Source organism: Semicossyphus pulcher, unplaced genomic scaffold, assembly GCF_022749685.1.
Source record: "Semicossyphus pulcher isolate SPU_LCO1_2020_fin unplaced genomic scaffold, fSemPul1.0.p SCAF_6, whole genome shotgun sequence".
NCBI classification, from domain to species: domain Eukaryota; kingdom Metazoa; phylum Chordata; class Actinopteri; order Labriformes; family Labridae; genus Semicossyphus; species Semicossyphus pulcher.
The window spans coordinates 12,312,275-12,328,689 of NW_027211737.1; the positions used below are offsets into that span (position 1 = coordinate 12,312,275).

The following is a 16,415-nucleotide window of genomic DNA, read 5'->3' on the forward strand; positions in this document are numbered from 1 at the left end:
TAGTCGAAGCAAAATCGGTTTGGGAATAAGTCAATGTTTAAACTAGAGATATTCATAATGTAATGATCATTAACTGAAGGATTAAACGGGTCCCTGTCCTTCCAGAACCTGCTGTTACAGCTCCATGCCATCTTCATTGATCTGTGAGCCAGACCATGTTGCACAATGTCCAAACAAACATGTGGCAATTAGAACTTGGCACAAACCTGAAATCCTCCCATATTCACCCAGCAGTATAAAACTGGCGCGGAGCAACTCAGGGCACTCTTCGGGCTGAAAGAGGGGTTCGCTGTTACCAAGTGCTTAGTGCTGCAACTGAAACTGGGAAAAAGAGATGGCACCTGGCAAAAAGGTAAAACTCCCTCTCTGCAGTGCAGACCACACTGCGTGGATATTTTGTTTTATTTTGATGATACTGCATGAAGAGCTTTAACACCATGCAGTGTAATTACATAGAGGCCATAGGCGTCATATTGGTCGATGGACTGTGGTGTCGTAAAGAATAAAGTGTCATTGCAGGTTTTATGTGCATTGAGAAAGAACTAGACTTAAGCAGTCACCGCTAAAAACTGCAGTTTATCTTTGCACCTTTGTACCTGAACAACAGCTACTCTCACATTAACACAATATCAGCCAAATTTTCATTGCACACATACCCATAGTCTATCTAGTCTATAACATTTGCTGCAAAATTTTACAACTTTAACATCGTGTCTGTGTTTTCATGTCGCATAAATTGTGTGCGTCCAATGTTCTTCTTTCCTGTGGTATTTCTACAGATAGAAAAGTTAGAATAGTAAAAGAGTGTTGATAAAGATGCGTGTGCATGCCTCCCTATGCTTCTGCAGAATGTTCTTGATCGTCTGAATGCTGGGGAGGTGGTGATTGGCGATGGAGGCTTTGTATTTGCACTGGAGAAGAGGGGGTACGTGAAGGCCGGTCCATGGACTCCTGAGTCCACTGTCACACATCCTGAGGCTGGTAAGTCAGACAGACGGACAGCACACACATATTGAATCCAAAGAAGGACGAACTTCAAGTTTAACCTTCATATGACCAATCTGCATGTTTCTATCAGTGCGTCAGCTGCATAGAGAGTTCCTGAGGGCAGGCGCTAATGTCATGCAGACGTTCACATTCTACGCGAGTGATGACAAGCTGGAGAACAGGGGTCAGAACCTAAAACTCACCGTGAGTAAACCCCACTATTTCACTTTATATCCAACAAGCAAGATTCTGCACGTCAAACTCAATACCTGCCTGATTCCTTCAGGGGGCACAAATCAACGAGGCGGCCTGTGACCTGGCAAGAGAAGTAGCCAATGAGGGCGATGCTCTGGTAGCTGGTGGAGTGTGCCAGACTCCATCTTACCTGAGCTGTAAGAGTGAGATAGAGGTGAAGGCCATCTTTAAGAAGCAGCTGGATGTGTTCCTGAAGAAGAATGTGGATTTCCTGATTGCTGAGGTGGATTCTTGCTTATTTTATTTTGAAAAGTCACGTCAAAAGCACTTCAATTTGAAACATGATTAGAGGAATGCATAAATAAATGTAAAATGTTTTTGTAGTACTTTGAGCATGTGGAGGAGGCGGAGTGGGCCGTGCAGGTGCTGAAGGCCAGTGGAAAGCCCGTGGCTGCTTCTATGTGCATCGGACCAGAGGGAGACATGCACGGCATCTCACCTGGAGAGTGCGCTGTCAGGCTGGTGAAGGCCGGTGCGTATTAAATCCAGCTTTTGTCCTTTGTCTCTCAGCCGTGTTATTTGGTATGGCAATAATCACTTCTCTCTGTCCTCCAGGTGCCCAGATTGTGGGAGTCAACTGCCATTTTGACCCCATGACCTGTGTGAACGCTGTTAAGTTGATGAAGGAGGGAGTGGAGAAGGCCGGGCTTAAGGCTCACTACATGTGTCAGCCCCTGGCGTTCCACACACCCGACTGCAACTGTCAGGGCTTCATCGATCTGCCAGAATTCCCCTTCGGTAATATATTTTGCATGGGCATTATAACTAAAGCATGACAATTCTGCAGATGCAGCTTTTCACTGGCAACTTCCGCCTTTTTCTCCTGGTGCTCTCAGGTCTGGAGCCCAGAATCCTAAGTGCTTCACATAGGAACGAACAGACGGAAAATAAGAACAAAAATGGACTGCAATACAATTTTGACAAAACAAGACAAAAACAATTACAACAAAAATAATAAAATGCTCAATAAGACCAAAAAAACACCACACATGAAGCGGTTGATACAATGATAAGAAACTCAGGTCAAAACGTTTCTCTGACTTCAACAAAGAAATAAACTAGACAACAACCTACATTTTAACGTGTATAAAACTGAATCTTCTGTCAGGTCTGGAGCCCAGGATCCTGACCCGCTGGGACATGCACAAGTACGCCAGAGAGGCCTACAAGGCTGGCATCCGCTTCATCGGTGGCTGCTGTGGGTTTGAGCCTTATCACATCAGGGCCGTGGCAGAGGAGCTGGCACCCGAGAGAGGGATAATCCCCCCTGCCTCAGAGAAACACGGAATGTGGGGTGCTGGTCTGGAGATGCACACCAAGCCCTGGGTCAGAGCCAGGTAAACCATGAAGTTAAATTGACACACCTCAATAATACCACATGCTGCATCTTTTCTTCTGGATGTTACCAGTCTCTTTATCTCTTCTAGGTCCCGTCGTGACTACTGGGAGAATCTCTCACCTGCATCCGGTCGTCCCCTGTGCCCGTCCCTGTCCACTCCGGAGGGCTGGGGTGTGACCAAGGGCCACGCCGACCTGCTGCAGCACAAAGAGGCCACAAGCACCCAGGAAATGAAGCACGTGCTGGAGATGCAGAAGAAGGCCAAGACCTCTGCGTGAGAGAGACGGAGCGAGAAAAGTTGGGCACCCATCCCTTCAGTGTGTCAACAAGAGAGGGGATGAGGGGGAAGGAGGGAGGTCGTTCCCAGTTCGGTTTGGAGATAACAAGCACTTGTAACAGCGATGCTCCAGTGGTGGAGTATTACTTTGTAAACCCCCAAAACAATAAACCTGAGTTTGTTACTTATTTAACGACTATGTGTTGTTAATGTTTGCTGTTTGACTGCTGCAACAACTACAACAAAGAAAACGTATAAATGGTTGATTCTCAATCCTTATTGGTGAACTAAAAGTGACTGCCTACTATCAAGTTGCACCTTATGAATCTGTCTATTCAGGGTCCAAAAACAGGAACCCACCAACTAACAGGAATAGGGACAAACACCCTGAAAACTGTAATTAATCTGGATCAAACTAGTAGCACACACTCACAATACTCTCATTCAGTCAAAGAGAGGAGGGGAAGGAGTAAACATCGCAGTTGTGTAACCTGCCTCTTGCCAATCAGAGCGGCTCTTCGGTAGACCCCTCCCCTACTTCAGGGAGATTTATAGTGGCCCTCTGCTCTGCTCGAATGTTGCTCCAGCTTCTCAAAGTCTGAGCAGTCAGGGGTCCACACAGCTGCAGGATTATGGCACCAGGAAAGAAGGTATGTGTGGACTTTTGTGCGGAGCATGGTGTGCAATCAGGACGGTCCTGCAGAATATCCATGTGGGGAACTACAGCTTCTAGTTTAGTGGATTGCCATTCCTCAACGTGTGTGGGCTCCAAACTCTATCAGCTTGTTTAACTTGAGGGACTTTAAATTGACTTGAATGTATTTTAAGTTGAGTAAATTCAAATAACAATAACATTTTTTTCTCACTTACCTTAATGTTCCTAAAAATGCAAAAAGGTTTGACATTATTAGTTTAGGTTAAAACATATTTATCTTTTTTCTCCAAATGTAAATAATCTTAAGAATTTTTTTTTAGCATTTTTAGCATTGGTGTAATTAAAAGAGATAAGACTTCATTTAGAAACAAGGTTCAACTTTGCCCTAAAAGGTTCAGACTTTCTCACATTCCATCGAAGTCAATGCAAACATATACAGCGTTATAAATATACAATGCTGTTGCAGTAAATGAAACTCATTACAGTCATTCGATTGCCTTTGCAACATTCTACACTTAATATTTTAGTTACGATGCAAACACATTTTGCATACATAGTCTCACATGTGATTAATGAAGAAAGTGTGTACAGTCTTTTAGATTAAGATGCCCTAAATGATCTCATAAAGTTCTTTGACCTAAAATGAAAAGGTGCAGGTCTATCAATTAAGAGCAGTGCAGCTGTTCTCAGACATGTGCTGCCTACTTGATGACTCAGGGTCAATGGGAGAAGGCGGTACGTGGCACTGGATCTGGGAAACCACTTTACACGAGGCATAAATATCAACTATTTTTCTGGCCCCAATACTGATTCTATTTTGTAACTTATCTTAAAATGTTGTTATACACACTTGTAACCCGTCCAAAAATAAACCCCACGTTTGTCTCTCCAGCTGAGGTATGGTTAATGTAAGGAGAGTCAGAGGGCCATACTGCAGTACAGGGCAGTGTAGTATACTCATCTTCATTCTAAGCTTACACTGATTCACTCTCACAGGGAGTGTTGGAGCGTCTCGACGCTGGGGAGATTGTGATCGGAGATGGAGGCTTTGTGTTTGCCCTGGAGAAGAGAGGCTACGTGAAGGCCGGTCCCTGGACCCCAGAAGCCGCCTCAGAGCACCCTGAAGCAGGTGATGACAAGATATCATACCACCTTCATTTAACCAAATTATGCTCTATTTCATCTTGAAATGTCTCCTTTCTGTAGGTGTTCCAAGCAAATGTACCCATCCTAATGTGTCACCGTTAAGATGGATTTCCTGGTATGTTTGTCTGGATGATGTGATCTGTGTGTTTTTTCAGTGCGACAGCTGCACAGGGAGTTCCTGAGGGCCGGGGCCAACGTCATGCAGACCTTCACCTTCTACGCCAGTGATGACAAGCTGGAGAACAGGGGCAACAAGCTCACCTTCACTGTAAGTCTAATGTGACGTCATCGTCATCCATAGGAATATCCTGAAGGTTGCTGGATATCTGTACAATAAAAACAGACCTATTCACAAAATAAACAATGTAGAGGCAATGCTCAATAGTAGAATCCATTAACTGGTATTCATAAAAAAGAAAAACAAGTAATATTCTCTTATATGTATCAGTTTAAGACTATTGTCTCATCATGATTTGGCTTTACTCTGCAGGGAGCTCAGATCAACGAGGCCGCCTGCGACTTGGCCCGTGAGGTCGCCAACGAGGGCGATGCTCTGGTTGCAGGAGGAGTGTGTCAGACTCCATCCTACCTGAGCTGCAAGAGCGAGTCCGAGGTGAAGGCCATCTTTAAGAAACAGCTGGATGTGTTCATCAGGAAAGACGTGGACTTCCTCATTGCTGAGGTAGAGATAAAAAACAAAAACATCAATGAGCCTCAGGGGCAACTGAATTTCTTCTTCTTTTTTATTTTAGAATTATCTGTTGGATGTTTGACTAACTGCTAATCCCTCCTTCCTGTAGTACTTTGAGCATGTTGAAGAGGCCGTGTGGGCTGTGGAGGTGCTGAAGGAGACAGGGAAGCCTGTGGCTGCTTGTCTGTGCATCGGACCAGAGGGAGACATGCACGGCATCTCTCCTGGAGAGTGCGCTGTCAAGCTGGTCAAAGCCGGTGGGTTTAGTGTTCTCTAATGAAGCCATGAGCAAAATTTTTATCTTTAAAAAAAGGGATATGCCACATTTTTCTTAAGCGAATGGTCAGATTTCTAACCTGTACACATGAGATATGACACAGCGTACTTGCCAAAACTGCCTCCGGTTGGGCATGAAAAGGAATCAGCCAAATTCAACAAGCACAACTGCAAACCACAGTTGCTGTTGTCTCTTCCACATGTGTTCTTTCTTTGCTTATCTGTAGCAGCCAGCTCACACCAATGTATGTTTTCTGTAGGTGCCCAGATTGTTGGAATCAACTGCCACTTTGACCCCATGACCTGCGTGAAAGCTGTCAAGATGATGAAGGAGGGAGTGGAGGCAGCCGGGCTGAAGGCTCACTACATAGTGCAGCCCCTGGCATACCACACACCCGACTGCAGCTGTCAGGGATTCATCGATCTGCCAGAATTCCCCTTCGGTAATAATATACTACGTTGTTTTCACATATTACCATTCATGTACGATGTATAGAATTACACCAGGAAAATAAAAGCTACTTGGTGTACACAAACATACATTTAGGGCAGCAAGGCCAACAATTTAACCGAACACAACTTTATTTATATAGCACCTTTCATACAAACATGCAGCCCTAAGTGCTTCACATAGGAACAAACAGACGGAAAAAACAAAAATTGACTGCAATACAATTTTGACAAAACAAGACAAAAACAATTACAACAAAAATAATAAAATGCTAAATAAGACCAAAAAAACACCACACATGAAGCGGTGATGATAAATGATAAAAAACTCAGGTCGAAACATTTCTCTGACTTCTTAAGCCAAAGCAAACAACCTGCATTTTAACGTGAATAAAACTGAATCTTCCGTCAGGTCTGGAGCCCAGGATCCTGACCCGCTGGGACATGCACAAGTACGCCAGAGAGGCCTACAATGCCGGCATCCGCTTCATCGGTGGCTGCTGTGGGTTTGAGCCCTATCACATCAGGGCCGTGGCAGAGGAGCTGGCACCCGAGAGAGGCTACCTCCCAGCCGCTTCAGAGAAACACGGAAACTGGGGTGCTGGTCTGGAGATGCACACCAAGCCCTGGGTCAGAGCCAGGTCAGAAGCAACTTTTAATCTGTCTCTAAATACCAATATGCACCTGAACACAGTCAAATGTGAAATACTAGCTAACTGGTTTGTGTATTCTGGTCTTTTTGTCTCTTGTAGAGCCCGTCGTGATTACTGGGAGAACCTGAAGACAGCCTCTGGTCGTCCCCTGTGTCCCTCCATGTCCGCCCCTGATGGCTGGGGTGTCACCAAGGGCCACACTGATCTCATGCAGCAGAAAGAGGCCACCTCTCAGGACCAACTCAAGCAGCTGTTCGACAGGTCAAAGAGCCACTGAGTCAGTCCGTCTCCTTCAAACGGAGTCAAACGGCTGGAGCTGCTGATGTTGCACAGTGATGTGCGCTGTCTGTTTACAGAGCTGCAACAAGCAAATGTAAAGTCAGGGGCCGATTCTTCACTTGAGACTGAAACTGTTCTGTGCATGTGTGAAATGTAAAGCTGTAGTTTATGTGAAGCCTCAGTGGTGTGTCAAGTGAGGAGTCGGCCCCTTGTTAAGATTGGGACCTTTTTGTTGGGACCGTTTGTTTAATAAAATAAGATCTAATAAAATGTGAATTGGTCACTGGACAGCTGAGATGTAGTTTTTTGTAGGGATGGGTGGGTGGAGGCGGGATGGGCATTATCAGCGCCATGCAAACCCACAGATTTAATATTAGAACGAACTTCAGAGATTACTATGTTAAAAATAGAGTTTCAATTTGATGTTAAAAATACTATATTGTAAGTTGTTTTCAATAGTTGCAACTCCTTTTTTAGAGGCATGTTACATTAACATCTAACAACAGACATATAGCCTATTTAAACCCAACTGGCTCTCTGCAGTTATCATGATATAATAACTTCAGTTAAAGGGTTGGAGATAAGGTTTTCTGTTTACGCAGAGTAACATGAGAACAGACATTTAAATCCAGTAGACGGCGCTGTTAGGATATTATGGCCTTCATGCTTGACATTGGCTACAGAGATCCTTATAGAAGAAGATGTTCACCCAGCAGCGGTAATCATAGCTAGCACCAAGCTAGGATCGTTTTAGTGGTTTTAAGCTATCCTTGATATCGACTGTTATGGGGATTTTAGACAACCTTTAAAACAACCTACAAGACCTGCTTTACAGTTTTTTCTATTCAAAGATTTGTGTTTTGGGCACTTCTCTGACATTACCTGTTCATATCAAGAGTATTTTGCTATGCATGAAGAGTATCACTAAACCTGTGAAAACAGAATTACTAACAGGGTTACCTTGTATGGTGTTTGGGGCTTTTTAATAGCAAATACGCAAAACAAATAAGGGGCACAGTGTTTAGAAAACTAGTCCAGATATAAAGCCTCTGCTAATTTCAAAAAGTGTCTATTGTGAGACCCACTTATTATCAGGGCAATAATAAAAAGAAACAACACAAAGTCTAATGTATGATGTTTAAGTGACCTTATATAGTGGGACAATTTAATGTCAATTTCTACTATTTAAAATTACTGTATATTTGTGCATTGCAGCAACCAGAGAGTATCGTGGTTTAGCTTGATTGTGATTAAACGGAGTAAATTTTCTGCTGGTGATACATCTTTCTTTATAAAGGATCTCTGCAATTTACCTCGTTTTTGATTGGACAAGCCTTGACCACATGACCATGTTATCCGTTTTCATTTTTTCTCAAGGTGGAGTGAAATAAGGATAAGGGGTATGATATTCGTCTTTGCCTGGCGCAGTAGTCTTGTATTGAAAATTTTCTGTTATCACACAAACTATATTATAACCTTAAAACTGCTTTATGAGTAATAAAAGCTATTGGGGCCTTTGTGGACCTTGTTTTGTTTCGCAGAGGATTAAGGTGTTTTATTTGTCTATTTCTGTATGTCCTTTTTTGACAGGAGGCTAAGTTTGTACACGGAGGTGAATGGCTGTATTATGGCATAAGGATTTGACATAGCGGGACGTTCACTGGGGCAAAACATCGGTTGGCAGCTTGTCATAACCGCTAGAGGTAAAGAAATAACTATAGGTAAGACATAGCTATTAAAACACTATTAGTTAACGTCCTAAAGTCTTATTTACTCGCGTTTTAAAGCGAATATTCCCGCTGTGTTATTAAAAAATATTCCTGCTCTATTGTATAAAACCATCTATTGATGCCGTTCATCTGTATGCTATGAGATGCATGTCACCCACTGCACCATACCGTTAACTGCATCCTCTGGACCACTGTGCGTTATGGTATAGACTTCCCTGTTTCGAATTACAACAGCGCCCTCTTGTGTTGTCTCTCTGCAGCTACAAGGAGCTTTTTTTTAAATACCGGAAGTAAACTTGAGGTCGTCATGGGGAGCAAAGTCAGCTCCAAAATGGCAGCTCCAGCCGCCCGAGTGATCCAGGTAACGTTGCTCCTGAATTTTCAATGGCTATAGCTATCTTTGTGTTGAGTTAAGATGGTCAATGTGGAGTTAAAAAATGCCGCTTTTCTTTTGTTTTGAATGGAGGGTGAATTATTTTCGTAAGGCCTTTTGTGGTGTCAAAACATTTTAGCTAAAGTTACCCTTGTTTGTGTCCTTGTTTAACCGCAAAACATACATTCATGTCATGTTTTTTAACATGTTCAGACAGAAACTGAAAAAGTATTTCACCAACCAAATTTATATTTTAAGTTCGTTTCAGTGTTTTCGCAAGACTGTCAGCCCCGTCTGAGGGCTGGATTCAGATCTGTTTAGGAAGTCGTTAACTATGTCCACAGCAGAAATTTACCTTAAAATAGGCCAGCTGGAGTTGTCATCACTCACTGACGTTATTCTCTCTGTATGTTGACACTTAGTTCAAATATCTAATGTATCAGAAAGCAATATATATATATATATATATATATATAGCAAAAATATAGTATTATATTATAAATATATATTATAGTATAGTATTTGTAAGACATCAGCCTAGCAAACACGTAAACAATGTTTGTATGGAGGTGGTCTACAATAATTAGTTAGTTATTTATAGTCTTTTTTTTCATGGTTTTCCCCCTAGAAGATTAATCTGTAATTTTAAAATATTTAAAACACTTCCTTTTAATGTTTCCCATACAAAAGTACTGTTTTAAAGCTCCTGTGAGGAACTTTAAAAAGCCGTACCTCTTATCTCTGTTGATTTTGTCCTGTGTGGTGATTTTTAATGAAATGTAAACCCCCTGCCACCGGTTTCAGGCATTAAAAATAACTACATTGAAATAATCAATCTTGTTGCTGATGGTCTGGTTTGCTTTTGTAGGTCATATAGAGTCATCAGAATTAACTTTAGTCTGTTTCATATCCATCCTCACAGGAGCTTTAACATCTGTTTTTGTTTTTCAGTCATCTTAAATACTGTGTTTGGCTGTGGTTAAACTGACCCTTTTCATCACACAATCCTTAATGCTGTTTGATTTAATGTGTGCGTTTGCAGGCTATTCGGCCTCGTGCTCCTCTCATCAAGTTCCCCAATAGACAAGACCTCCCAAGGCCAAATGGTGAGTATCAAGAAAGTGATTGTTGTACTGATAGATGACATGATGACCTAAATAAAGCAACATCAAACAGCTTCCGGTGATGTAACTGGTAGTTTATTGTTTCATGGTAGACTAAATATGTCAACATCACTTCAGATTGAGATAAGAGAATCCAACCGTACATTATACATGAACAACTATGATTTAAATCTACATCTTGTCCTACATGTAAACTGTTGCAACCCTTTTATTAATGGTTTTTCAGTGGTTCATCCTGTATTGCCTTTAATCAATTACTGCTTTTTTGCCTTTCCTTTTGTAGCCCAAGAGGCACTGAAAACATTAGCAGTAAACTTTGCACCACACAACGCTCAAGCTTCCCCTCCAGCTGCGGGGCCTCCTCAGTTATCGAGGCCGCATGTACCTTTGACCCCAATCCCTGGCACTCCGGACACCCTGGCCTCTATTCAGCTTCTAACTGCGAGGTACCGCAGGAGACCGATGTCAGCCGATGAAATGGACTACATCCAGGTGAGGGGCCAAATTACTGACCACATGCAGTTCAGACTATACCCAGAACATTAAATGACAAGTCGACCTTTTAAATGCGGAGTGGGCGGAGGAAGTGAGGAGGGGAAATACACTTTTTCTTTGGTATCAGTTAGAACATAACCTTTGTCCTTGGTTGAAGATAAACCTGCAGAGTCATCTTTGGCCTTAAAGGGCCAGTTTGCCTATTTTCAACCTCAGTCCGATCATGCTATTATGGGGAGCTAATGCCATTATGGTAGGAAAAAAATAAATTTCGCTCTGTGCCTTTTGGAGGACGCTATCCGCTTCTCCAATGGGCCCTGGAAAACCTCTGCCAGGTGACGCACTTTACAAAGTCTGGCGGAGGTTTTCAAGGGCCCATTGAAGAAGCGGATAGCGTCCTCCAATGGGCCAGGGAGCTTGCTAAACTACACTACACTCAATCTAGGACGCCCACCTCTGATGTCAGGTCTCATTGAAAATCGTCAGGTGTGAAATGTAGATTTTGTTGACGATCCACGGTATATTCTTGTTGTATTTCAAGATTCTGCACCGCTCTGAGCCATTGCCTGCAGCGATCAATGTCCTTGACTTGAAAACAGTAGTATTTCACTCCAGCGTCTCTCGCTGGGCCGTTCCTTTCAGAGGGAGGGGCGCAATGCACGCTGGGTGTTGCAGGAATGTAGAATGTGCGAAACCACGAGCCGTTTGTACAACTTTCTCCACAGCTATGGCGCCAACTTCAAATATTATTGCTTCTATCGATTACAGAGAACACCAGCTTTGACTGACAGTGTCTGTTTCCAGGGGAGAACTGCTCCTTGGGAGAACTGCTCCTTTGAAGCCCTTATTCTAACTTATCTGTCTTGGTATTGTAGGAACAGTTAGTGTGACGTTAATGGTATGAAGAAAACTTGAAGGCAGGCACCGAGTTAACTGTAACTGCATCCTAATCTTATCAACAATTTGTTCCAAAAATGTAAAATGTATGCTGAATAATTTGTCCAATTTAGCAACATTAGCTCCGACATATTTCCTACTGTTTTTTCTGATAGATTTGTTTTCTATGTCTTGTCTTTGCTGCAGCGTGGTGGACCGGAGTGACCTGAAGCGACTCAATCACTGCAGCCAAAGTCCTTATCTGTCGGAGATCAGTGTGTGTCTTTTAAGTCTGTCACTCAGCACAAGAGAACCTAATGCCACATGAGACATGATGTAGAATAAACTATTACATAAATCCTGTTAAAATGTACATATGTTTATTTTTTAGATGTTTATGTATTTTAGGTTCATATTTAAGGGAAATCTTTCTTGTATTTCACAAAGCAAAGCCACAACAATAGTAAGTTTTCCTTATGTACTGCTCTGGTACTGCAACCTTTTCTCAGCTGTTTTGTTTTTTTAAAACTGTTGTTACATAAAACCAACTTTTTTCTCACTACTCCGAAAACCAAGCACGAGGCTGTGGTTCATAGAGGAGAATTATTGCTTTATTTTTCCTGCCTTTCTCTGCAATAAACAGGGCTGAGGTGTGCTGGATATGGAGTCACTATAACACTGAGTGAACTGCTGTTGAGTTCATGGGAACCATTGGATTGAAATGATTAAAGGAATATTGTATTTTGATTGTGTTCATATCATGCTTGATGTAGATGCATAAACACGGAACAAGCAGAATGAGGACAAAGACAAAGACATATTAAAGATTAAATTTAGATGTTTATTGTTGTTACCGTTGCTGGCATGCTCTATATGGTAAACATTAACAACATTGAAGTTCCACAGCATTGCAGTATGACCAGCCGACATTAATGTGTAACTGGGTTTCTAACTATGAGATTCAGTAAGCTGTTAAGTACTCCGATGAATATCGGCACAAGTAGTACAGACGTGACAGAAAGGCAGAAGGTGAATACACACTTCACCTGTCTGACTGGCAGATTGTCGTCTTGGTCTCTACCAGAGCTGAAGAAAGCTCACACAGTGTTTGTTTTCTCCTCTTGCAGTAAATGAATCAAGGGGAAGTCACACTCAGGCAAACACATATGAGAAAACAATTGTGCGTTTTAAGTACATGTCTGCCTTCTGCTCCTACACACATGAATGCTGTTACAGAGCAATTCATGGCTTTACAAAAATACCTCTGGATGTTTAAAACCCAATACCAAACACCAAAGTGCAGTATATTCATATATTAATAGAAACACTTACAGCAACAAGGAACCGTCAAGTCACAAATGGGCACAACACAAGAAGAAACACTGAGGTATGCACTGGATTACTTTGATTATTTCGAGGACGCGCGTCTTGGTCACAACATAAACAGCGCCTTGATGTTGAGGAGCATTCGTTGCGTTTGCTCATGTGGACTGGAATTTTTTTTTTTGCAAACAGCAGACTAAACATTGCACTTGAAATGTAGTAGAAGCAATCAGTGCTCCGTACTGGAGGTGAAAGGACTCGTCAATTGCTCTGTTCGTCCAGTTCCTCAAACGCAGGTAAGAAATCGGCGATGGTGTCCACCACGTAGTCGGGCACCAGGCTGTGGTTGGTGGTCAGCTCACTATTCCTGTACTCCTGGGCCTCCTCGATCTGAGACACGCCGGTGAGAGTGAGCATGGTGTCGAGGCCGCAGTTGGACCCGAACAGCATGTCCACCTCTAGACGGTCCCCGATCATCAGGCACTGGGCGGGGTCAATCCCCCTGAACTGACTGGAGATGCACTCGAACATGAAGCGGCTGGGCTTGCCGATCACAGTAGCCTTTCGACCTGAGGCCACCTCCAATGCTGCAGTGAGGGACCCAGATCCTGCAGTGGGAAAGATGAGAGCAAGGTTAGAAAAATCATAACTCCTCTCCTTCAAGTATATTAGGGTACAATTAAAATATTAGAGGTTTTGCATGTACTAGAGTACTAATCACATACAGTATAGTCTACATGAGACTATATAAGTGCAAGTAGCTACATTTTAAGATTTCTAAATGCAGTACTGCTATAGACGGTGATTTCAATTCATTTCGCTGCAACATAAAAATCTACTTGCAGGTTCTCAAAACCTAACTACGCTAAATTGGCAACTTCCTGGTGACCCAAAAGTCTTGACACTGTTCAATGTACACTTTCAGGCAATTTACAAGGTTAAAGATAAGGACATTAAACCAGTTTTAGGGAGCACTTTTGGTTTCCTTTGACAATAACAGTAGGGGGGAAATAGGCTGAACCTGAACCAGGGTCAATGGAGTTAAAGCCTCAATTAAAGCTGCACGTCTGCACCCCTGGGCAGCCCAATTATCACACAATCTTGACTCTAGGAAAAGGCTTCATACCTTTTAATATATAAATTAATCCTGCAATTACATGATGCATTTTCATTCCTTAATACATTCATGTTTGATCAAATTAACACAAACTGGTACAAAGTTGAAGCTAGGTGGGATTGGTGGTGAGTAGCTGAAGTTTTAGGCCTTTTAGTTTGCCCTTCAGTGTTGACGTGGTGCATAAACAATACACACAGAGAAGAATGGCTGTCAAGGGGCCTATGCTCTCATTCAGCCATGGGTAATCCATCACAATGAACACAACCATTTCTATGTGTATTATGGACAGATGCGCTGAATATTTACATTCATCTTAACTTTAGAGTTTGTTATTGGATTAAACTATTATATACGTAGCAGCACACTGCTGTTAAGGAACAAAATGTATAATTAACGCTTACTACATTCACCTAAAACTGACGCTGTAGCTAGGGAACCCCTGATCACTGGACCTTTGCCGAGTAGTCTCTTTTAGTCGTCTTAAACTCCATTTAGTCACAGTGGAATGTTCCTGAACCGGATTTAAATTAGTAAATTCATATATAATTAAAAAAAAATTATACCCCAATGACTTGAATTACCCTCATATTACCTGGCAGTATTCTTCCACCTGACAGGGGGTGCCAGGGGTCGTTGTCGGTAGCCAGGAACAGACAGTCCGGGTCCCGCAGGTAGCACGAGGCTTTGGCCAGTTTGAGAAAAGTCAGTTTATCATCATGTCCCACCAGGACCGCCTTGACGTCCGGGGCCAGATTGCAGTTGTAGATGGTGGCGTCCGGATCGTCCGCTTCCTCCACGCAGGGGATGCCCGCCTCCAGCAGCTCTCTGCGCAGTCCGTCGCAGCCGATGACAAACACCTGGCCGCGGACCTTGACGACGTCTCGCAGGTAGAGAGCCGAGCAGTACGACGAGCTGAAGATCTGCTCCAGCATCACGTCGGTGAAGCCCAGCCGGTAGAACTTGTGCACATAATTCTCCCTGGGCCTGGTGCAGTTGTTGGTGACGAACACTACGTTCTTGCCGTGTCGGATCAGCGTTTTCACCACCTTTACTGCGCCCGTTATCGCCTTCTCTCCGTGCCATATGACCCCGTCGCAGTCGAAAAGAATGAAGTCCTTCGCCTCGAGCAGGGTTCTAATCTGCGGACCTCGAATTTTCTGGCAGCCTTTGAAGGCGCCCGCCATTCCGGCTTTTTCCTCGGTTTCCTCCGTGTTTCACCTGCTAGTGGTTCCCCATGTCAACGGCTGGTTCATAATGTGGAGAAGACGGCGAGTTAACGATATGAAAACAAATCAATGTCAGGAAATCACATTGCAGAGTCCTTGGTGCGGTTACATACACAGACAGTGGGCTACAAAAACATTGACGACTAACCACGCCCACCGTGTCAACACTGACCAATTAAACAACAGCTCCTCAGCCAATCAGAAACGTGCGTGTCATGATTCTTTCATGAGCTACATCCTCTAAAATATTGCATTGCGCCCCCTGTGACAGCTCATTGACACTTTTAAATATGACATTTTATTATTATTATTTTTTTAAATAGTATATTATTATTATTATTATTATTATATATTCTTAAAATATTGGCCATCTGTAATATTTTTGTGTGCTTAAGCTGTAGCAATTAGTTGTATATTTCTTTCAATTCACCACACACTCTTTACATTTGGTACACCTTGCTAAAACTAATTCAGTCTAACACAAAAACCCTTCAGTAAATCCTGGCTTTGCAAAGGTTGGACTCTTTTTTTTAAAGGGGTGCTGAACTGAACATTATAACCTAAATTGAGTTATGATTTATGCAGGGCCGTTGTAATGGACAGTGTGTACATAATAAACTTGAAACTATGTTTATGTTTTTGCATGTAAAATTACATGCAAAGACAAAATGACTAACTTTACCTGCAAAGTAACTGAGAAAAGCCAGATCAAAATTGAAATGGAGTGAATCTAGTGGAACAGAGGATTATAGTTACACTGTCAACACTAATACATTGCTAGTAATATTACATGCCAACAGCTTTAACTTCTACAACAGTATTTTATCAACTTGGTATTTCAATTTTTACTTATGTGTAGTTTGAGAATTTGGCGATGTCCAGGAAGCCCTGTTTCTTTAGACATGTCTCACTCTAAATTAAGTCCTCTTCTCATGTCACTAGATGGGGCTCTTACCACAAACAAAGCAGAGTTTAACTGCACAATATAAATTGAATAATCCCAGCAACTCTCATACAGTACATCCTGCATATTAATTCATTTAAACACTCTCTACAGACTCCCTTTTTGCCTTGTAACTATTAGGAGCTAATAGTAAGTGTTTCTATAAGAGCCTATCAGATTTATTCTTGTTTTATCTTTGA

General features: G+C 42.5%; 4 protein-coding genes across 5 annotated transcripts; 3 read left to right on the forward strand and 1 right to left on the reverse strand.

Annotated features, from left to right (window-relative positions):
• Window positions 1-277: 277 nt before the first annotated feature.
• On the forward strand, window positions 278-3,013 carry LOC138610395 (betaine--homocysteine S-methyltransferase 1-like). The gene is made up of 8 exons (XM_069683146.1): window positions 278-352; window positions 849-981; window positions 1,079-1,191; window positions 1,274-1,465; window positions 1,567-1,714; window positions 1,798-1,980; window positions 2,351-2,579; window positions 2,670-3,013. The coding sequence occupies exons 1-8, from the start codon at window positions 335-337 to the stop codon at window positions 2,857-2,859; spliced, it is 1,206 nt and encodes a 401-aa protein (XP_069539247.1). The 5' UTR covers window positions 278-334; the 3' UTR covers window positions 2,860-3,013.
• A 440-nt stretch (window positions 3,014-3,453) lies between these two features.
• Window positions 3,454-7,266, forward strand: LOC138610185 (betaine--homocysteine S-methyltransferase 1-like). Its single transcript, XM_069682895.1, has 8 exons — window positions 3,454-3,508; window positions 4,510-4,642; window positions 4,815-4,927; window positions 5,150-5,341; window positions 5,460-5,607; window positions 5,887-6,069; window positions 6,489-6,717; window positions 6,829-7,266. The coding sequence occupies exons 1-8, from the start codon at window positions 3,491-3,493 to the stop codon at window positions 7,004-7,006; spliced, it is 1,194 nt and encodes a 397-aa protein (XP_069538996.1). The 5' UTR covers window positions 3,454-3,490; the 3' UTR covers window positions 7,007-7,266.
• Window positions 7,267-8,374: 1,108 nt separating this feature from the next.
• On the forward strand, window positions 8,375-12,353 carry kgd4 (alpha-ketoglutarate dehydrogenase subunit 4). 2 transcript variants are annotated; one of them, XM_069683680.1, is made up of 6 exons: window positions 8,375-8,408; window positions 8,599-8,729; window positions 8,999-9,099; window positions 10,154-10,217; window positions 10,519-10,727; window positions 11,814-12,353. In XM_069683680.1, the coding sequence occupies exons 3-6, from the start codon at window positions 9,046-9,048 to the stop codon at window positions 11,829-11,831; spliced, it is 345 nt and encodes a 114-aa protein (XP_069539781.1). In that variant the 5' UTR covers window positions 8,375-8,408; window positions 8,599-8,729; window positions 8,999-9,045; the 3' UTR covers window positions 11,832-12,353. The 2 variants fall into 2 exon arrangements, with proteins under 2 accessions (XP_069539781.1, XP_069539782.1); XM_069683681.1 differs by having other exon boundaries at window positions 8,599-8,711.
• Window positions 12,138-15,408, reverse strand: pdxp (pyridoxal (pyridoxine, vitamin B6) phosphatase). Its single transcript, XM_069683679.1, has 2 exons — window positions 14,639-15,408; window positions 12,138-13,537 (listed from the first exon to the last, which is right to left on the reverse strand). Exons 1-2 carry the CDS (start codon window positions 15,228-15,230, stop codon window positions 13,191-13,193), a joined length of 939 nt encoding a protein of 312 aa, XP_069539780.1. The 5' UTR covers window positions 15,231-15,408; the 3' UTR covers window positions 12,138-13,190.
• Window positions 15,409-16,415: the final 1,007 nt, after the last annotated feature.

Excerpts from the sequence above, each read along its gene's own strand:
- kgd4 (XM_069683680.1), top strand. The coding sequence starts at position 9,046 with ATGGGGAGCAAAGTCAGCTCCAAAATGGCAGCTCCAGCCGCCCGAGTG. Across the intron at positions 9,100-10,153 it reads CAGCCGCCCGAGTGATCCAG|GCTATTCGGCCTCGTGCTCC; the intron begins GTAACGTTGCTC and ends GTGCGTTTGCAG. Across the intron at positions 10,218-10,518 it reads AGACCTCCCAAGGCCAAATG|CCCAAGAGGCACTGAAAACA; the intron begins GTGAGTATCAAG and ends TTCCTTTTGTAG.
- LOC138610395 (XM_069683146.1), top strand. Across the intron at positions 1,192-1,273 it reads GTCAGAACCTAAAACTCACC|GGGGCACAAATCAACGAGGC; the intron begins GTGAGTAAACCC and ends TGATTCCTTCAG. Across the intron at positions 2,580-2,669 it reads AAGCCCTGGGTCAGAGCCAG|GTCCCGTCGTGACTACTGGG; the intron begins GTAAACCATGAA and ends TATCTCTTCTAG.
- LOC138610185 (XM_069682895.1), top strand. Across the intron at positions 4,928-5,149 it reads GCAACAAGCTCACCTTCACT|GGAGCTCAGATCAACGAGGC; the intron begins GTAAGTCTAATG and ends TTTACTCTGCAG. Across the intron at positions 6,070-6,488 it reads TCTGCCAGAATTCCCCTTCG|GTCTGGAGCCCAGGATCCTG; the intron begins GTAATAATATAC and ends ATCTTCCGTCAG.
- pdxp (XM_069683679.1), bottom strand. The coding sequence starts at position 15,230 with ATGGCGGGCGCCTTCAAAGGCTGCCAGAAAATTCGAGGTCCGCAGATT. Across the intron at positions 13,538-14,638 it reads AGGTGGAAGAATACTGCCAG|GATCTGGGTCCCTCACTGCA; the intron begins GTAATATGAGGG and ends TTCCCACTGCAG.